Raw genomic sequence first — 21,386 nt, forward strand, 5'->3', positions numbered from 1 at the left:
TAACCCCTACAAAAATGTCCTCCACTAAGGCTCGTAAACTGGGAACTGCTTTTTCTGTAATGTCAGCAAGACTCATTCCACCCATACAAGCACAGATTGGCCTTTTTCCTCTTTAAGAAACTTGGCAGAGACTCAGATAAAGGTGAAGTCAACAAACTCTGGCGCCGGAGTGAGTTCAGTGCCTCTGGGCTTATCAACCCCTTGTTCCTCTCCTGTTCTGAATCCTTGTTCCATCCAGAAGCTTCTCTCTTCCTGTCCATGACGATAAAGATGTTTCAGATCCCACCCCCTTTGTTAATGCCCCTGCCACTGATAGTAAGACACCACATCTCTTCATTTATAGAAAGATACCAAACTGGATTCACTTTAAGGTTTTTTTTTTTTTTGCTCTCTCTTAATCTCTCTAGGTGGATGGAAGTCTGCTTAGTTGAAGAATTGCCACCAACCACTGAACTGGAAGAAGGACTCCGGAACGGAGTTTACCTTGCAAAGTTAGCCAAATTCTTTGCCCCCAAAATGGTATCGGAGAAAAAGATCTATGATGTGGAACAAACACGCTATAAGGTAACTGAAATCTAATTGGTTTGGGCCTCTGGCTCAAAGTGAAAGTTGAGTCTTTGCCTTCCTTCCCTTTCTTTAGTGTTTCTATCAGGATTTTGTGGGAGGTAGGGGTATGGGGAAGGGGAATGTCCTTGGTCTTTGAAGCCTGTTAATAATCATTCTTGAGGTGGCAGCAGTTTTGAAAGCAAAGCCCTTTTCTGTTTCTAGGATGAGGCCAAGAGACCTCTGATCTGTGGGGCTTCCAACTCCCAATCCCCATTATTCCTTCATGGAGGTCATGTCATTAGTACCAGTAAATATAAAAGTGGGGGCTCTCTACCCCTCCTCTCTTCACCACCAACACGGTTTATTACTCCCCTTATTCTCATCAAGAAGTAAAGTACCCAGCAGAGACTTGAACTTGTAGCCCTAAAGAGTTAGAGCCAAGGTGATTAAAAAAGAAAAAAAGTACTAATATTGATGAGTCAGAAACTCCTTTCCATTTGATGTTTAAAACAAAAGAGACTAACCTTTTTGTATGCAGCTAGTTTTATGAATTATTTCATAGGTAATTTGAGAAGGAATATAGGGAGGAAAATCAAACCAATATAAACACCAATCTTAATCAAAATAAACAACCAATCAATATAAACACTGTATTCAAAAAATGTGTGTGTTTTATGGATATAATGTTTAAGTATTTTCAGGTAAGGTGATACATCTATGATTTGCTTCAAAATAACTGGGAAGAGGGTTAACAGATGATTCAAGACCAGCCATGAGTTTGTAATTGTTGAGATTAGATGATGGGTACAAATGAGTTCTTTATACTATTCTGTCTACTTTTTTATGTTTGAAAATTTCCATTAAAAAGTAAAGAAGGAAAAAGTAAGCACCAACCTAAAAGACACCTTGATTATATGTGTCTTCAAAAAGCAATTTTTAAATGTGTGCTGTTCTCTTCTAGAATGTGAGATCTCTTCTCCATTTTGGGTCAGGGTTTCTAAAGCTTCTTTGAAACTTGATTTTTTTTTTTTCCCTCAATATTTTGTGTTTGGTTTTGTTATATCAGTATTTTTTATCTGCAGATCTTCAAGTGTTTTTAAAAGTTATTTCTCTTAAAATTTCAAGGATAACATTAAGTACAATTGAAAACAGAATAATTTTCCGTTTAATGTATGAGTCACACTACCCTTCAGTTGTAATTGAGACAAAATTTATCTTTAAAATATGTATATTGAATTCAGAGCAAATGTCTGAGTAATGATTTAGGCTAACAGACAAGATGAATTGACATCTTTTTTGACAAGTCTCTCTTCATCATCTAATCTAAAAGGGAATGGAGCAAAAGTCTCTGCCTTGAATAATGCTATGAAAAAATATGTTTGCATATGTTAAAATAAGTTTATTAAGTCATGTGTTTATTAACTCTAGATGTTTCTCCCTAGAGTGAGTTTCCAGCCTTTTAGAAGACTTAAGCAAAACAAATGATTTAGCCAGCCAAAATTAAAGTTTCTTTTTTTAATTTTAAGGAATATTTTCAAAGTTCAGAAAAAAATTATTTGTATCCACTGTGTCACAAAATAAATTAACATTTGTCCACATTTTAGAATATGATCTTTCTTTTATTTTCATTGCTTCTGTGATGGTTGTTATCAAGACCTAGACCTATTATAATGGCCATGTAGATTTGATGATACAGATTTGATGATAAAGTGTCATGGGCTCCAACCTCCCCTGGAAAGGGACTGTGGGTGTTTTGTTTTGTTTTGTTTTGATTGGGAGAATCAGGCCGCACAGACAGACCTTTAGTGAAAGTGAGCCTCAGAGCTGCAGGTGGGCTAATTCCCCTCCTGGCACATTTTATGCCTTGAATATAGGTGTCTCTTTCCAGTTCAGCTCTGGACCCCTCATGGCAACTTAAACAGGTACCATTGCCTCCTGACATCAGAGGTCCTATTATTTGAATCCATAGCAACTTCTCTTTGGGATGGGGATGGGGGAAATATTTCCAATCTCTTGTTACAAAATAAAATTCCTGGGGCACCTGGACACGTGCTGATGTCCCTGAGCAAACCATCGTGACAGAAGGAAGTGGTCTGTGTTACTGTCCCCCATGCCATCAGGCCCCAAGTGGGATGCACAGAAGAAAAGATGTTAGGAGAGGTGTGGAAAGATGGGCGGTGGCAGATGGAGGGGAGTTGATGCCAGCTGTGACGTGGGAGAATCATGGGACAAAGGGAAACTACCCCTCTGTTAATTCACTGGAGAAAAGAGGCTTTTCTTTTTTTTCCCTTGTATTAAATCCCTGAATATGACCTTGAATGGGAATTGTTAGTGATTTGCTGTGTCATCGTAAATTTTTATTTTAAGGCTATTTTGTTTCTTCTGCAAAAATGAAAGGAGACAGATATTAGTGGGCAGGAGACAGCTTCCTGTTCATGTGTTTTTCGGATCTAAAGCTTGTCACATGGTCCTCTTCAAGGAGCCTTAAATCACGGGACGGCGGCAAAGATGCTGAAACGCAGGGGAACACTCACTAACCTCGGCCTGTCTCTTGATGGGCCATCTGGAAACCATGAGTTCAGCGAGCCTGAATGCTCTGCAGGGTCTGCTGGGCTGTGGCCGTAAAATATGGCCCACCTGTTGGGCCGGGTGTCCCTGAGCAAAAGCTCTGCCCCGAATCTCAGGGCCTTTGGCCGGGGTGCTCTTGGCTTTGAGCAAAGCAGTGGGCTCTTCCATGCAGCCCTGTCCTCTTTGTCGCCAGCTCGTTGTCTACACCTCTACCCCTTCTTAATTTAGGGTTTGGAAGTCATTCTGGGTATTGAGTTGAACCTTCCAGGGAAGAGTGTCCTTTCCCTGAACATCTCCTCCTGCCCCTCCAGGCTGAGTTGCACGGTCCTGCCATGCACATGTGGACACACCATGCCGTGCTGTAGTAACTATTTTGTCCTGAAGGCAGGAGCGGTGTGTGTCTCACTGTGTCCTCAGTGAATAGTTCAGGTTCCGGCCCAAATAGCTGTTGGGTAAAGGAATGAATGAGAATTTTTTATTTTTTAGAGATTTTTTTTTTAACGTGGGCCATTTTAAAAGTCTTTTATTGAATTTGTTAAAATATTGCTTCTGTTTTATGTTTTGGTTTTTTGGCCATGAGGTATGTGGGATCTTACCTCCCCAGCCAGGGGTTGAAACCTCACCCCCTGCATTGGAAAGCCAAGTCTTAACCACTGGAGTGCTGGGGAAGTCCCAACTAGTACTTTCTAGTAAGCCAAAGGGCTCCATTTCTTGTCTTCTGTGCTTTATTCAATCCTTTATTCAATACTTGCTGAAACTCCTCCTCCAAGTGTGACGCTCAGACTTCCTGTGGTCCCCCATGATGGGTGTGTGTAAAAATGTGAACTTTTGGGCCCTCCCCCAGAATCTTAGCCAGGGCCCCAGGAAGCTCCATTCTTAATTATCACCTCAGGTGATTCTTTTCTTATGTACTACTAAGGTTTGAGAATCACTGCTCTAACAGGCGGATACATTAATATAATAAGATTTAATAAAGTTATAGGGAAAGAAGATAAAGCTGTACTAAGATAGAAATACATAAAGGGTAGAACTCATTTATCCATGCAATCCTCATCCATACCTACCAGGTACCAGCCACTGATCTGGGCACCAAAGACAATGCAGAACCAAGAAGACATGATTTTCATGCTGCTCACAGTTGGAGAGACAGTCTGTGAGGAAAAGAGACAGTCGTTAATTGTGATTAGTGTATTAAGGAAGAGATTAAAGCCAGAGTTGTTGACAGACAGCCATGCACTTTGCTGAGGAAATGTTCTTACATGGAGTCTGGAAGGAGGAGGGGAAACTCATCCATGAAAGCTAAGGGTAGGGAGTGGGGAGGGTGGTCCAGACGAGGGGCTCAAGGACGAAAAGCGCCTGGCCAGGTTGAGTGGCTGGAAGGCTAGGTGAGGGACAGAGGCGAGAAATGGGGCCAGGAGAGAAGCAGAGAAATCGCTCAGTCCCTCCTGGAGGACCTCGCATGGGGCGCCTCCATCCTAAGTACAGGGGAGCTGTTTCAGTGTTGACAGGGGCACCGGGGGACAGTCTGTGCTTCACAAAGACTGCTCTGCTGCTGTGTGGAGGGAAGAGGCACTCAAGCGCAGGGTGCGATGAGAGGATCCCTCAGCCCAGGTGACCGATGACCGTTGCCTGCAGAGACAGGAAGTAAGAGGATTCGAGACGGGAAATGAAGGGTGAATCCTGGAGAAGGACTGGAAATGGGCGGAGCGACTGAAGAGAAGACAGCTAGGTGGATGGTGGGCGGTAACTGAGTAGAGTGTGGTCAGTTCTAAAGGGGGTTGGACTGACACGGATGCCAGAAAGGTTTCCGTGGTGGGGCAGCCACCTAGGATGACCAAGAGAAAGGAGTGGAAGAAGAAGGGGGCGTTCCTTGGAGAGAATTCAGTCTGATAAGCCACACAGCAGTATCATTCTGGACAGTGCATTGACAGCTGTCCAGATTTGTAACAAATGCTCATTGAACGTTTAGGTGAGCCTTAGACAGGGAAAGCATACACAGTGGTCAGGAGTATGAGCTGCAGAACCAAAACACTTCAGAATCTGGCTTCACCACTGACTTTGACTCGGCGAGCTTCAGCTTCCTGAGATGAAAGTGGGAAAATACTAACAGCATCAACCTTGTAGAGAAATTGGGAGGAACAAATGTGATCATCTATGCCAGGCGCTCAGCCCAGTGCCCGCCTGATAGAGGTGAGCACCCTGTAACTGCTACAGACGGTGTTTGTTTGCTCTGAGGCTCCGTGAGCAGTAAATTGACCAGAATATTTGGACTAGGAGTCAGGGAATTCTGCAACCTGATCTTGACCCTGAGCTCGACAAGTTAGGTCAACTCGAATGTCTTAAATACTTGGGCCCTCAGTTTCTTCCTGTATAAAATGAGCAAATTAGAATAATTACTGGTTTCAAACTACTTCATAGTTCTGAATTGCCTTGATCCTAATATATAAGAAGTTACCATCCACAGAAGGCTTACATAATACCTCATCTATTCAATTTAAACTGCAGTAATCTTGTTTGCTGGTGCTATAGTAGCTCAGCAATAGAAAATCAGCATGTCCTTTCTAGTCTAATACCTGAAAGAAATTAGGTAGACCAACCATAACAACCCTTGACTAAGTATGACTATAGATGTAGCACCTAGTCTAACATATTAATGTTAGTGTGGGATTGCTGAAAAGACAAACTATAAATGTTTATAATGGACTAAGTTTATTTGGAGCCTCTTTAGAAGACCTTTTTTGGTTCTAACTGAAGTAAATCTATAGATTGAAGATGTTAATATAGTTCACTCACTGAAGCTTACTTCTAAAATTTGCAGATAGGGAGCATAGGGTTCTGAAGTCAGCATTCCTCAGGTGTTTAAAGTAGGTGAAGGATTTGAAACCTGTCATGTCATTTTCTATAGAAATATGACCAAGATAACCACCCTTTCCTTCAGTGCCTCTTACATGAAGCACTGAACTTTTTTTGACCTTAAAGGTGAATAAAGTTTAAAGCCCAGTCTCACAGCGTAATAATTACCATAACCAACATTTATTGCATTCTTAGGTGTACTTTGCAACCGAGTGTTCCATGTATAATCTCATGAAATTCCTCAACCCAAAGAAACATACCATTCCCATTTTGTGGCTGAGGAACCAAGGTTCAAAGACACTTGGAACTTTCCTGAGGTTACCTAACTAATGACACCACTAAATGGATGGGATGTTTTTATTGCATAATTTGGATTGTTCAAGGCTATCAACCAAAGATTCTCAGAAACCAACCTAGGGTCAAACAAAACTATATTTATTTAAACTCAGAAAAAAGGCCAAGAAAAAAGGCATACCCGTGGAGCTGTAAGAAAGAGGAAATAGGAGTTTAGTAGAGATTTGAACTTGTACTGAGCGATTCTAATAAGGATTTAGGAAGCAAGAACCAGTTATCTTTGGGGTGTTACCAGGAAAGTGAAAGTGAAGTCACTCAGTCTTGTCTGACTCTTTGCGACCCCATGGACTGTAGCCTGCTAGACTCCTCTGTCCGTGGGATTCTCCAGGCAAGAATACTGGAGTGGGTTGCCATCTCCTTCTCCAGGGGATCTTCCCGACCCAGGGATCAAACTCCAGTCTCCCACATTGCAAGCAGACTCTTTACCATCTGAGCCACCAGGGAAGTCTAAAATGTGAAAGTCACTCAGTCGTGTCTGACTCTTTGTGACCCCATGGACTATACAGTCCATGAAATTCTCCAGGCCAGAATACTGGAGTGGGTAGCCTTTCCCTTCTGCAAGAGATCTTCCCAATCCAGGGATTGAACCCAGGTCGCCCGCATTGCAAGCGGATTCTTTACCAGCTGAGCCACCAGGGAAGCCCAAGAATACTGGAGTGGGTAGCCCATCCCTTCTCCAGCGGATCTTCCCAACCCAGGAATCGAACCAGGGTCTCCCACATTGCAGGCGAATTCTTTACCAGCTGAGCCACCAGGGAAGCCCAAGAATACTAGAGTGGGTAGTTCATACCTTCTCCAGCAGATCTTCCCGACATAGGAATCGAACTGGTATCTCCTGCATTGCAGGTGGATTCTTTACCAACTGAGCCACCAGGGAAGCCCAATACTAATGGTGTTATCAGCAAGTAGGATCAATTTGGTGTCTTAATTTTTAGGAGGTGAGAATATTCACTGGGGGCCAGATTGCCATAGTCAAGAAATAAGTCACCCGTCTTATTTGGAAGAGGACTATGTTAGTCACTTTATGGTGTTGAGGGTCCTCAGCCCTGACATGATTGAGGATTGTCTCCATTTTGGCCTCCATGTTCACAGAGTGGCCGTGTCTGAGAACCGTTTGTGTTCCACAAACGTTGCTGATGCTGAGTTAGCCTCAGACACTACCTCATGGCTGTGAATTCTCTCCCTATGCTTTTCCTCTCTTCGCATGCCCTTCCCCCTCCCTCTCTTCCCCTCCCCGCCTTTTCCTTTCTTCTCTGCATGCCCTTCAGATCCACTCGCCTCCCTCTAGTTATTTCACAGTGGTTAGCTAATTTCTTTCCTCTGAAGAGTAATCCCCTGGTCATCAGGTCCTGTGCTCTGCCCTTGGCGGGTTATGGCATGGGGAAGGTGTTCAGATCCACAGAGATTTCATCTTGAATCCCAGCTCAGCCCCTCAACAGATGTTTGACTTTAGGCAAATCACTTCATCTTTGTTGCCTAGGGTTCCTCATCTCTCAAAAAGGTGGGAATAATAACTACTCTGCAGAGTATTTGGAAAATTAGAGATAATTTATGTAAAGTGCTTGACACACACAGTCCAATCTCAGTAAATAATGGCCACTATCAAAAACGTATAAATATTTGCAAAATTTTAATTTTCTTATGCTTTATAATTTCTAACAGCAAGAAAAATAGTTTTTGTTAAATCAACCATTAGATTGTAGAAGCTCACAGAATATGGGAAGAGCTAGACTTTGTGAATGTGATAATACACCATTGGGAGTTAATTATGATGAAACTTGCTGTACTTACTTTTCCTTTTATTCAAAGTGAAAAATACGATATATAACATTATGGTATACATTTAACTAATGAAATATATGATTATTTTAAAGCTGTCAGCAGTATATACCTGATAAAACTTCATAAGATAGCAGCAAGAATATTTTATTTATAGACTGTGTAGACAATAATGGCTGGCTAATTAGAACTGTAGGAATGGAAAATGGAGCCTTTTATTATATGGGTAGAAAAAGGTCTTGTAAAATATTTCCACTGAAAGTTTGCTTATTGTACAAGGCCAAGGTTAGCATTAAATTATAGAAGGAATAAATACTAAAATTAGCTCTGAATCATGGAGTGTTTTTTTGTTTTCATCTTTGTATTTTTCTATATTTTCCAGTTTTTTTTTTTTTAAACAGAAATCATATTACAGTTGTGATCTGGCAGAACCAGAAACCACACACAAAAAAAGACATCTAGTCTTGTAAAAATCCTTTTTTTCCAGAAGTTACTATTGCCCTCAACCTTGGTTGCCACAGTCTTGACACTGAGTGTGTGTGTGTGTGGGCACACACATGTGCTCATGCATGTGCACACGTCTCATAAAACATCCTTAGGCGTGCTAGACAGTAAATGGTCTTTGGGAGTCTAGTTCAGAATTACCTCAAACGTGTGAATTCTGGAGACTGGACTGGTCCGTCCCAAATGGTTGGAGTGTTGCTGAGAAAGTCTCATCTCCTTTACGGGTTGCTTTATGTGAGCGTTCATGGCACTGTTCTAGGAGAAACAGAATTGAAAGCGTCCTGCTAATGGAAGCAGTGGCCACTTTCTTACCTCCTTTTTGTGTGCTCCCCTCTTCTCCGCCCCATCAGAAGTCGGGCCTTCACTTTCGGCACACAGATAACACCGTGCAGTGGTTAAGAGCCATGGAGTCCATCGGTCTACCCAAGGTAAGCTTGGACTGGGAAGACAGCAGGGCTGGCACGGACACCTCACTGTGGGAGGGGGCTCGCAGAATGGGGTATCTTAACGCTGCAGATGCCCTCATTGCCTCGGGAGCGAGAAATGTGAGAACTAAACAAATACATGGAAAAGCACGCGTAAAGTAACATATGGCAAGAGTTCAGGTTGGGAGCAGCTAGGTAAAGTTCAGCAAGGTCAGAACAGCTTTACCTGGTAGATAATTAATTTAGAAGCACCATCTCCCTCTTTTGTATTGCTATTTATACCTAAGATTCCAAGTCTCTTTGCATTGTTATATATTGTATCATTATAAATTTAAGTAAATATTATTATAAATTATAGTATCACTTTAAAGTTTAATGGCTAGCGAGTCAGAGCTCTTACTCCTAAAATAGATCTCCCAAATAAAACTCATTCTGCAAATATTCAGAACTTGTTAAATTCAAAGAGCAGATGCCCTTATACCTGTGAGACAGATTAGACAAGTAGAGGAGATGAGAAAATAATTACATGCGATAGAAATTGTAGAGCTATTTCTTAAACTTCTGATTTTGAAATAATTTTACCATCACAGGAAGTTGCAAAAATAGTACATCTTTGTGTAAACTTCATTCAGGTTCCCCTCATGGTGACATCTCATAACTGTAGTACAGAATTAAATTGGCGTTGGCGTATGAATGTTAACTAGACTCAGACTTTGTTCAGTGTTCACCAGTGAGCATTCATGTGTGTGTGTGTGTGTGTGTGTGTGTGTGTGTGTGTGTGCGCGCGCGCGCGCGTGTGGGTGTAGTTCAATCCATGAACAGACTTCTGTGACCTCTACCAGAATCAAGATACAGATGCTGCAGAGAGGCTGGCCTCTACCTCACTTCCCTTCTCCAGCGCTGTCCCCTGGCAGGCCCCTAATCTGTTCTCATCTCTATAGTTTTGTCATTTTGAGAATGTTATAGAAATGGAATCATACGGTAGGTAACCTTTTGAGACTGACTTTTTCACTAAGCATAATGCCCTTGCCATCCGTAAGGTTTCCATGTGTATCAGTAGCTCCCCTTTTTGAACTGCTTACTTAGTAAGTCCAGCTATTTTAAAGAAATTATTTAAAAATGGTCCAGCAAGGGGATAGACTACTGACTTATTTAGGCCTGTGTTGTTTTTAGTATTAATCCAGGTTTGCAATTAAAAACACCCCCACAATAAAAACAAAGAATTCCTTATGAATGCCTATTTTTAATACATTTGTGCCAATACCTGTTTTAACTCAGTTCATTTTATCTTGCAATGGTCAATGTTGATCTATTTTATTTTGCCATTTTTAATTAAACTACTTTCCCCTCTCCTAAAATGTTGAGAACATTGAATGCTATACCTTTCTGGGAAGTGGTTATCATACAGAATTCATATTTCTAAATTGTGATTTAGTAAGTATTAGCAGAGTGTTGAGTGGTAACCAGATTAAAAAAGAAAGAAATTCAAATGCCGTTTTTCTGTATGAGGCTGTATATGTTAGTTAGGATAATTTTATTATGTTTGAAAGATTTGATTTAAACCTTCTCAAGTTGTGTGTGTTTTGGCCACATTTATTTTGATTTTAAGCCAAACAAGTGATCCATGCAACAGATTCTATTTTAATCCTGATGTTTATTATGAAATCAGTGATATATTACATTGCAGTAATGAGAAGCCAACAGTATACTGAATTGACTTAGATGTATTAATAAATTCCTTCATGCATCAATATGAGCTGCCCACTCTGTGCTCAGCTTCATGTTACACACTGGGGTTTCAATGCTGAAGAAAATGGTGAACTATAAGTTGATCCCATCTCCTTGATAAAGGAAGACATATTCATAATGGTTTTCCAAGAGAGATACCAGTATAAAAGTTTCTTGTTTAAAGAAGAGGGGAAGTTACAGTTGTCATCTGCTTACCTGGTAGAACTTTTAAACCTGGTCATATTCTAAATGGGGAATCCTCTTCCCATTGATACTTTAACAGCAAATGTATTAAAGGAAACTTAGAAAGACCTTTGAAATTTCATAGACTATAGATATTTCTTGAAGCACTCAGTGACTATACATTTTATAGTTCAAGAAACTTTGCTTTTCTCTTGGCTTCTTTCAGTGTCCAATAGAAAGTGTGCTTGAGTGTCAAGTTCTACCATATGGTATGCAATTTTAGTTTTTATGTCAAATTTTATAAAATATTTACCAAAAGCAAGTAATGCCAATATGCTTCTCTTAGGAGCTTCAATCCTAATTATTCATTTTTGGTGCCATATTCTGAAATCTGTTTCTTATTAGGTTTTTAGTTTCAAGCTCAAAAAGCATATCAAGGTGCATTAAAAGTTTTAGTGTTCAGATTTTTCAATCTACTACCTCCATTCATAGATGGTTATCCAAAAGAAGTAATCAGGTGCGCAGAAAAAGCAGGGATGTTTTTTGTAGTGACTATAATAGGGACAAATTTGGGGGAAAAAACGTTCAACCATGGAGAACTGGTTAAATTATGGTTCAAAAATATGAAGGAATCCTATGGATCCTTAGAAGTAATGTTCTTATAGACTAATGAAGGGAATGGAAAACAATCATGCTCTGTCAAGTGTTTTAAACAGGCTTATAATACTTGCAATTTGGTTTTCAAATACCCACATGCTGCTAAGTCGCTTCAGTCATGTCTGACTCTGTGCGACCCCATAGACGGCAGCCCACCGGGCTCCCCCATCCCTGGGATTCTCCAGGCAAGAACACTGGAGTGGGGTGCCATTTCCTTCTCCAATGCATGAAAGTGAAAAGTGAAAGTGAAGTCTCTTAGTCGTGTCCGACTCTTAGCGACCCCATGGACTTCAGCCCACCAGGCTCCTCCGTCCATGGGATTTTCCAGGCAAGAGTACTGGAGTGGGATGCTATTGCCTTCTCCAAATACCCACATACATAAATGTAAAAAAAACAAAAACAAAAAAAAACCCAGAGACATACAGATAAAAGACTTGAAGAAAATATACCAAAATGCTAATAGTGACAGTCTGGAGGTAGGTTTATAAGTGTTTTTCTTTCATACTTTATCTACTGTCCAGATTTTAATCGGTAAAAATGGATGTTTTTTTCTCCTTAAAGTAGTAACATGGATATGTGTGTGTGTTGTATGTATATACATAAATGTTTACAGAACTGTGTAGCCAAGTTCTTAACCGTGTAATAAAATGATTTCAAAAGGACACCCTTCTCAGGCCAGGGGACCCCTGGGCAGTCACAGGAGTGACTCTGGTACAGAAAGCAAAGCCTGCACGGGCTCATGCCTTGTGGAGTGAAGCTGCCACCCAGCCCTGTGGACAAAGCCTTCCTGAAGTGGCTGACTGTGAATCTCCGTTGAGCCACTAGGAGGCGCTGTCAGGCAGGGACCTGATGCAGTGATTGGTCCACATAGAAAACATGAGGCACAACTGAGATTCCCCTTCATTTAAATAAATACAGAGCAGCAAGAACAATCAAAAGAGGGTCATTTGGGGAGTTAAAATAATTGTAAAAAGCGGCACCTAATAAATACATTTTTCCCTTTTGTTTTCCAGATATTCTACCCGGAAACAACAGATGTCTATGACCGGAAAAACATACCAAGAATGATATATTGCATTCATGCACTGAGGTGGGGAAAAAAATACAATTAAAAATCTAGAAAGTAAATTTAAATAAAACCACAGTTTCAATTTTAAAAGAGCTCTTTTTCCTCTTTTTAGAGAGCGCTCTTTAAAAAAATAATAATCTGAACTTTTATTTTTAAGACTGAGTTCTAAATTTGCTGGTAAAAAATTAAGATAATTGTCGTATAACAATACTTGAACTTGAAAAACATTTTTCCTCTTTTTTAAAATCCCATTTCAAAATAGAAAACCAGAAAAATGAATGAAAGACCTGTGAGTATAATAAGGAGAAAAATTTAACAGAAATTTCTAGGAACCTAATAATAATGTGCTTTCATAGTCTTGAGTTATACTACTTTACAAATATAGCTACTTTACAAACTACTTACTACTACTTTACAAACACATCAAATGAGCAGCTTTAATGGTTATACATTTGATTGTGATACTCTTAAAATCATTAGTTTGGCTCAATTCTTACCATAGATTAATAAAATGAACTATAAAAAAAAATCTTTTGAACTTTGGTTCAGTAGAACTTGTACCATAAAGGTAAAGAAGAAACTAAAATTAGTCAAATCATGATACATTCATTTTTTAAAGCATTTGTTTGCTATCTTAACATTTTTGAGGGCTTCCCTGGTGGCTCAGATGGTAAAGAATCTACCTGCGATATAGGAGACCCAGGTTTGATCCCTAGGTTGGGAATTTTTTTTTCATGTTAAGCTTCTACCAGTCACAGAGTATTTCTTACCTTACTGGAAGAAATGTGATTTTTAGATGGTTGCAAAAATGATTCTAAAAATCCAATTTGTGGCTGTTGTCTTGAGTGCACACAGGTAATGACTGAAAGACTTCGTGTCTAATTAAATTTTAAATTTCTTTTAGAACATCTGCCTTGTGTTTGTATCACTGAAAGTCATTTTCCTGGCAGAGTATTCAGCCTTGAGGTTTATATTAACTTCTTTCTGGCTTCCTTCCTCTCCGAAGGAGAAGATTTTTATAATAATTCATTGCAATATTGGATTACTAAAGATTTTTGATTATGTCAAATAATTTGCCTCCCCCACCCCATCACTTATGAGATTTCTTTGGAAGATGACAGTTGCTTGAAATACAGACCAAATGTAGGTGCCTATCCTATGATTTCTTTTGACTCCAGTGATTTAGAACAACTGCAGGAAAGAATGTTTCTGTGCCTTCCCCCTCTCTTATGTGGCTAGGATATCATTGTTCCAGGTTTTCTAAAAGCTCTTGGTGCCCACGTGCTCGTTTTGATGAATATTATCAAATGCGTTGCCCAACATTCTTGGTCAGATGCTTTTCAGAGCCTAGAATCATTACTTAACACTTTGTGACCTGCTAAGCCAGCCATTAGTTAATCATTATCATATCCATGCATCTGAGGGAAAAGTGTTAGTTGCCCAGTCGTTTCCAACTCTTTGTGACCCCATAGAAGGTAGCCCGCCAGGCTCCTCTGTCCATAGATTCTCCAGGGAAGGATACTGGAGCAGGTTGCCATTCCCTTCTCCGGGGATCTTCCCAACCCAGGGATGAAACCCAAATCTCCTGCATTGCAGGCGGATTCTTTGCTGTCTGAGCCACCACGGAAGCCCATGCGTCAGGGTGCTAACCTCCCCATCTGTAGCCTGCTGTCTGTAAGGTAACACTGATTTCCTGAAATACACACCTGAGGTGTTAAGTAAGCAGCTTATAAAGAAACGGTGTGCTTGGTTCTTTTCTGGTGACGTCACTGTTGTACGGAAGTTACAGAGAACGGCACAGAGGCTTACAAAGTGTGCCTGCCATAGTTTGAACAATGGCTTGAGCAGCTTGGTAAACAAAGAAAAGGCAACTTCTTGCTACGTTGCCAATTGCATGCAAATGTTTTTCTCAAGTATTTAGACTGTCTTTCTCAGGTGTTCAGTTACTCATCATGGAAGACTCCATTAATGGATGTTCCTCACCAGATCTGACCTTAAGTAGGAATTTTTAAAGCAGGATCTTGAAAAGCAATATTCAGTTAATAAACAGCATTCCCTGGGAGACTCTCCTTCACTTTTCTCTGTTATAAACTTCTTGTAGAAAGTTAAAGTGTTAGTCCCAGTCGTGCCCAAGTCTGCAACCTCATAGACTGTAACCCACCAGGCTCCTCTGTACATAGAGTTCTCCAGGCAAGAATATTGGAGTGGGTTGCCATTTCCTTCTCCAGGGGATCTTCCCGATCCAGGGATCAAACCCAGGTCTCCTACATTGCAGGCAGATTCTTTACCCTCTGAGCTACCAGGGTGCTCCTTAATCGGGCATGGAGAAGTCTCAGGTGTATCTAGTAGTTTTCTATCAAAACCCCTTCCTGCCGTGGTTTAGAATGCGGTCAGTTCCTCAAATGAGGCTGATATTCTGTCGTGTTGGGCCAGCCTCTTTTGGAAGCTGGGCAGCAGCGCATTTTCATAAGGACAGTGGGTTTGCCCTCACTGCGTGATTAGAAGTGATGCTGAAAAAGAACCAAGATGTCCTCAGCAGTTATATCCTAGCTGCAGGTACAGCAGGTTGCTGGTGTAAAGGTTGTCATTACCTGCCAGGGAATTAGGCAGGTCAGAAGTTCTGTTATAGGTCGGGAGCCAGGCAGAAAGATTCCCCAGGCCTGGAGGCCTGACTGATCTGCAGAGTTCATCCCTGGCCCTGCCAACTTGTTTTCTCATCTCTGTCTTCTTGATTTGGGTTTAACAGCCTCATTAAAATGCCCTGGGTTCCTGCCCTTGCTTCCTGCTTGTGTCTACTTTTCCCTTTTCCTGCCTGCCTCGCCTTTCACTGAATTTCTGACCCCGGTCCCCAGGCCTCACTCTCTCAGTTCAGCTGGGTGTTCTCAAGCCCAGACTCCAGGAGGTGTTAGCTAGGCAGCCCCACAGGGAGTCCTGAACCTCTGGGTCATGCAGACCTACCTAAGTGATGCATGTCCTCATGTTCTTTTCAAAGAAATGTCTATTATCTTTTCCTTATTTGAAATAAAAAAGTGTTCACTGTGGAAAACATTGGAAAATTTGAAACTGAGTCCCCCTAAACCAAGTTCCTCTGGCAGGTTGATGGTTCACCTCTCTGTATAAAACTTTCTTTTCCTATACATGTTCCCCCTTAAGATTAAGGAGTCTCAAAGAAAGGGGAGGGGGCATTAAAGCTGAGCAGGGATTAAAGCCCTGAGGGGCCTTCCTAGACACAAAAGCCCCTCCGTGTCCCCTGTTTCTTGTTGGAAAAAAAAGGGCGGGGGTGGTTAGTTTCCTAGGCCTTCCCCCAGTTTCAAAGAGCAGACTCAAGTAGTAAGTGATTAGGGTAATGGTCCCAGGACTCTTCCTCCTGAAGGAACATAGATCATCTCTGGGTCGTTCTGTAGAAACCAAGACCCTCACCAGATGGAGGATTTGACTACATGCTGAGCACATGCGTTGTGTGTAGACCTCAGACCGACTGGAACTAGAAGGCTGAGCTTCCCAGAACATCACCCTGTTACCTCACCACCAACCAGTCAGTGGTGACCCTGCATCCTAGGTCCCTCTCCCCTAATATTGTCTTTACAGCTCTTGCCTGAAAGCCACTGCCAAGTTTGGGTCTTTTGAGCACAAGCTGCCGGTTTTCCTTGCTAGGCCCTGCAACAGGCTTCTCTGCTCCAGGCGCTGACGTTTCAGTACCAGATGACAAAGACTGTAACTATTTTGGTGTTTTGGACTTAAAAAGTATATGTGGCATGTGGCTTTATTTAGAATATTTTAAACCTATTCAATAAAAGGAGCCACCTCACGGAATGAGAACCTTGCTAACAAGAGCTGATAGTCCCCCCCACCCCCACCCCCCTCTGGTCTGGAGGCCTTCTAACCATGGAGAAGAACATTTTTTACCTGTTATTTATTGCTCAATGTATTGAGCAACTGTTAAATGCTTAAACATTAGCTATACAGTTGAATTCCTTTAAGTAAATAAATTTAGTAGACTGCTTTTTTGAATATCTCAAATACCTTAAAACACAAGTAAAATGCCCAGATACATTATTACAAACTTAGTACACTTAAACTTATTCTAAAAGATCCACACTGCATGTTTCACTTATAGTTTCGTTATTTAGCCACTGATTTCGATGCATTCTAAGGCTATAGCAATGGCACCCCACTCCAGTACTCTTGCCTGGCAAATCCCATGGACCGAGGAGCCTGGTGGGCTGCAGTCCATGGGGTCGCTAAGAGTCAGACACGACTGAGTGACTTCACTTTCACTTTTCACTTTCATGCATTAGAGAAGGAAATGGCAACTCACTCCAGTGTTCTTGCCTGGAATATCCCAGGGATGGGGGAGCCTGATGGGCTGCCGTCTACGGGGTTGCACACAGTCAGACACGACCGAAGTGACTTAGCAGCAGCAGCAGCCCCAGCAAGGCTATAAAACTTTGAAACCTACCCAGAGTTCACATAGTCACTAGAAACAGAGTACCTCTTCAGTGACCAGGTTACAGATCTGGTTTCTGACCAATCATTGCCGGTCAGAACACGGTATCGGTTTGGGTTCTTCTCCTAATGTGAGTCCAACCTTGGCCAGCAGGAATCAGGCTGAACTTGATTTGCAAAATCAACCAGACCTTGTAGTATTTGGCTTTCAGGTAGGTTTTTATTTCCCACTCAGTCCCCACCCTCTGTCACTCGAAAATGGTTTGCTTTCATGTCTCGCTTGGCCAGTGCTCCATAGCCCATTGTCCTGTCTTCATGATGTATTGGCCTGGTCTGTTAACATTATTAAAGGTTAATGTACGCCCTTTGAATATTTTCTTGAAATCAGTTGGGCATTCTAGAGGTTTCTCCCCCAGGAGATGAGGGATAGACTCTGCCTGATGCTCTTTGGGACCCTTTGGCTGATAGCATCTCGGATCCTGTTTCTGGACCCTCTCTCTGCTTGGCCATTGAGTGCAACCATCAGTACCGTGCCCTCTTTTCGCCTGGCTGTTTTTGTCACGTCCTGTGCCCCTCCGTCTGTTCTTATCTTGGGATATTCCCTTGGTTTTCTCGACTGTTTGTCTTACTCAGAGTTCCTGGTCTTTACTTTTTCCTGTTGTGTAAGAGGTACAAAAACAAGCACATATTTATACACTACAGACGGACATAAGAAAAAACAAAGCACCTGTATTTTAACAACACTTCCTAGCTTGTTAAAATCCATATAAATATTATGCGTGTCTTATTTTATCTCTGCGTTACAAATTCCTTTTGGTACACTTTATACCAGGCTTGCCTGCTGGCTCAGGCAGTAAAGAATCTGCCTGCAATGCAGGAGGCCTGGGTTCGATCCCTGGGGCAGGAAGATCCCCTGGAGAAGGAAATGGCTACCAACTCCAGTATTCTTGCCTAGGAAATCCCATGGACTGAGGAGCCCTGAAGGCTACAGTCCTTTGAACATCATTTTGAACTCCAGGCCTTTCTCTGAGTAAACAAGATTTTTTGTTGCTGTTCATTTGCTCAGTCATGTCTGACTCTCTGCGACGCCACGAACTGCAGCACGCCAGGCTTTCCTCTCCTTCACTAACTCCCGTAGTTTGCTCAAACTCCAGTCTTCTCCAGCACCACAGTTCCAAAGCATCAGTTCTTCAGTGCTCAGCCTTCTTTATGGTCCACCTCTTTCATTGCTACATGACTACTGGAAAAACCATAGCTTTGACTGTATGAACCTTTGTTGGCAAAGTGATGTCTCTGCTTTTTAGTATGCTGTCTAGGTTCATCATAGCTTTTCTTCCAAGGAACAAGCATCTTTTAACTAACCAAGACGTGTCTTTTTTGATGGACCAAATTGCTTCAGTTTGGTCCTGGGAGCTCTTTCTGGCCAACTGCTTTGTCCTTGTAGCACTGTCCCTGACATTTCTTTGAGATATCCTTGCTGTGTGGCCACAAGCAGATTTTCCAGTCTTTCCCTGATTGTGTGCTCCGTCGAGTCTGACTCTTTGCGACCCCACAGACTGTAGCCCGGCAGACTCCTCTGTCCATGGGATTCTCCAGGCAAGAATGCCAGAGTGGGTTGCCATGCCCTCCTTCAGGGGATCCTCCCAACCCATGGATCAAACTTGGGTCTCCTACATCTCCTGCAGGTGGGTTCTTTACCACTGCACCACCCAGGAATCCCCTTTAAAGTTGTCACGTGTTTGTAACAATTTTCCTTGCTTAACACATGAGGCTTCTGGATTCAGATTTTCTTACTAAATAAAGTTTATTTGCTGGTTAAGATTCTACTACACTGAGCACAAGGTAAACACATGTCTGCCTCTCCTCTGTGTAAGGATGGCTGTTCCCACTGCAGAGTCTGTGGTTGCTGTCCAGCAGTCATGTCTTCAAATGCAGTGAAGACGCCAAAATAGCACCCATTCAGGGCTTGGATTTATGAAAATGGCTGCGGCAGCCCCACTTCTGGTTGACCAGCCGTTCCAAGTACCCTGCGCAGTTTGTGAAGAAGGGCTCCTCTAGTAGGTGAACTTGAGGAACTGGTTCAAAGGCAGGCTCGTTAGCAAAGCAGCTCAAGCGGTCCAGAATCTTCCTGCAATGCAGGAGATTCGGGTTCAATCCCTGAGTTGGGAGGATCCCATGAAGTAGTATACTCACTCTACTGTTCTTGCCTGGAAAATCCCATGGACAGAGGGGCCTGGTGGGCTGCATCAATAGGGTTGAAAGGAGCTGGAGGCCACTGAGCACACAAGCACGCAACACACACACACAGTAGTGATGCTGAAAACAGACCGACACCTACTGAGCCTTCCATTACATGCCTGGTGCTGGTCCAGGTATCCTGTTACAGGTATAATCTCACTTAATCCTCATGACATACGTTTTCTGTACAGTTATTCGTCTCATTTTAAACTATGGCTGGCCAAGATCATACAGCTAGTGAGGGGCAGAGTTGGGATTCAGAACCAGGCGGGATGGCACCAGAACCTACAGTTACTTAGGCAGCCAGTCATTGTCCTCAGAAGGGAGGATATTTCCATCCAACTAGGAAAATTAAAAGAACAGTGGCATTAGACTTGAACTTCAGCACAGGTCTCTAAGCTGTTACATTTAGGGTAGTTTAAAAGGAAGCTTCCCCAAACTTCAGAACGGGAAGGACCTTGAGATGTTGAGTCCGGTTTATTTCACCGATGAGGAAATTGAAAGATTGGTTTATATGAGTCAGAGTCACACACTGCAATGTGGCCAGGCTGGGGCCAAGATCCAGAGCTTCTGACTCCAGTTCCCTCTTCTTCCTAATCAGCCATGAGGCTTTGATTTACAGACATTCATCTCCCTTTTTACAACATAAAATGAACTGTGCATGATGTGATCCAGAAAAGTTGAAATAAACTCAGCCTTTGCCTTTTAAGTTTGCATTTTATTACTGTAGCACCTCTTAACGCATATATTCAAAGTAGTAGGAAAAAAACTGATAGTTGTTTTTTTTTTTTTTTTTTTGCTTTTTTGCTTTCTTTATTGCTTCCTTTACTTGAACTGATATTATTAGTGCAAAATAGGAGCACATGGGCCAATGAGGCTTTTGCTACCGAAGGACAGCTCCTCGATTACTGGCCTTTTCTTAGCAACATACATGCACTGTAGCTTTTGATGTGATGAAATGCTAGCCGTTTCGTGCCAAGTGCTTTATTATACGTGGAAAGTGACATCAGTCCCTCAGCTGCCTTGGGAATGCTCTTGGCTCTTTGTGTTGGTTGTTAGGCACTAAGGTGCTTAATAAATTCAGCCTTGAAGAGCTCTCAGAAATTGGTGATTAGACAGACTTTTGTTTTTTAAACATTAAGACTGGGTTTCCTATATACTTCAGGTCATGCCCTCGTTTGAATCAAAATGCTTAGAAAGGAGTGGGCCACTGTTGCTGATTCTTTTCAGCATGGGAATCCAGAATAAGTACTTTTCCTAGTAAACATTTGCCCCTTTGACTAATCTGCTAGGACATACCTCCCACATAGAGATTTAGTATATAAACTCCCGCACTGTGAAAAGTTCTCTCTTCAAAAGTAATAGTTTAAACTTCAACCTCAAAGATAAAATAAACGCTGAAAATTGAAACCAAATAAAAATATACCTTAACATTAAAAAATACATACTTTTGGTGAAAGTATGTAAATGAAAATGAGATTTCTACCTGATCCTGACTAGCACACGAAAATCTGGTTTGAGATAAATCTGACTCAAAGATTTTTGTATCCAAAAGGTACCTGACTTCTCAGCACCATCTTGTGGTAACTTTTAAACTGGGATGTTTGCTTGTGAGATTTATGTTATACAGCACAAATGGAGAAGTAAAAAGTATAATCAGAAAGTCTTCCAGTCTCTTTAATACCGTAGGGAAACATGAACACTTTTGTTTAGTGTAACTAATTTAGCTCATATTACCAACAAACCTCTGTTTTGTGGAAGCCTGAGTACCTTATAGGGACAGACAGTTGAGAGTAATTAAATTAAAGACCAGATATCTCCAGAAAGGAGATACAGTGAAAACAGTCATGTCAGGCTCATCGGCCATGGGTGTCTTAGTCTCCTTACAAAACTGACATGACGTGACTAAAGTAGTAGGAGTTTCTTTGATATATAATGTTATTATTTATTTTGGGCTGTGCTGGGTCTTTGTTGCTGCATAGCTTTTTCTTTAGCTGCGGTGAGCTCCTCTCTGGTTGTGGTGCACAGGCTTCTCA

The 21,386-nt window shown here is 41.7% G+C and overlaps 1 protein-coding gene across 3 annotated transcripts in view; it reads left to right on the forward strand.

Annotated features, from left to right (window-relative positions):
- Positions 1-21,386, forward strand: part of IQGAP2 (IQ motif containing GTPase activating protein 2) — a 307,119-nt gene that overhangs the window by 161,072 nt on the left and 124,661 nt on the right. For 2 of the 3 annotated variants that reach the window (XM_027552911.1, XM_027552912.1), the window contains 3 exons: positions 408-564; positions 8,955-9,032; positions 12,611-12,687. In XM_027552911.1, the coding sequence (XP_027408712.1) occupies positions 408-564; positions 8,955-9,032; positions 12,611-12,687 (312 nt within the window). Of the gene's footprint in view, positions 1-293; positions 316-407; positions 565-8,954; positions 9,033-12,610; positions 12,688-21,386 lie in introns of those variants that run through there. The other variant, XM_027552913.1, reaches the window with a different exon arrangement.

Source organism: Bos indicus x Bos taurus, chromosome 10, assembly GCF_003369695.1.
Source record: "Bos indicus x Bos taurus breed Angus x Brahman F1 hybrid chromosome 10, Bos_hybrid_MaternalHap_v2.0, whole genome shotgun sequence".
Lineage (NCBI taxonomy): Eukaryota > Metazoa > Chordata > Mammalia > Artiodactyla > Bovidae > Bos > Bos indicus x Bos taurus.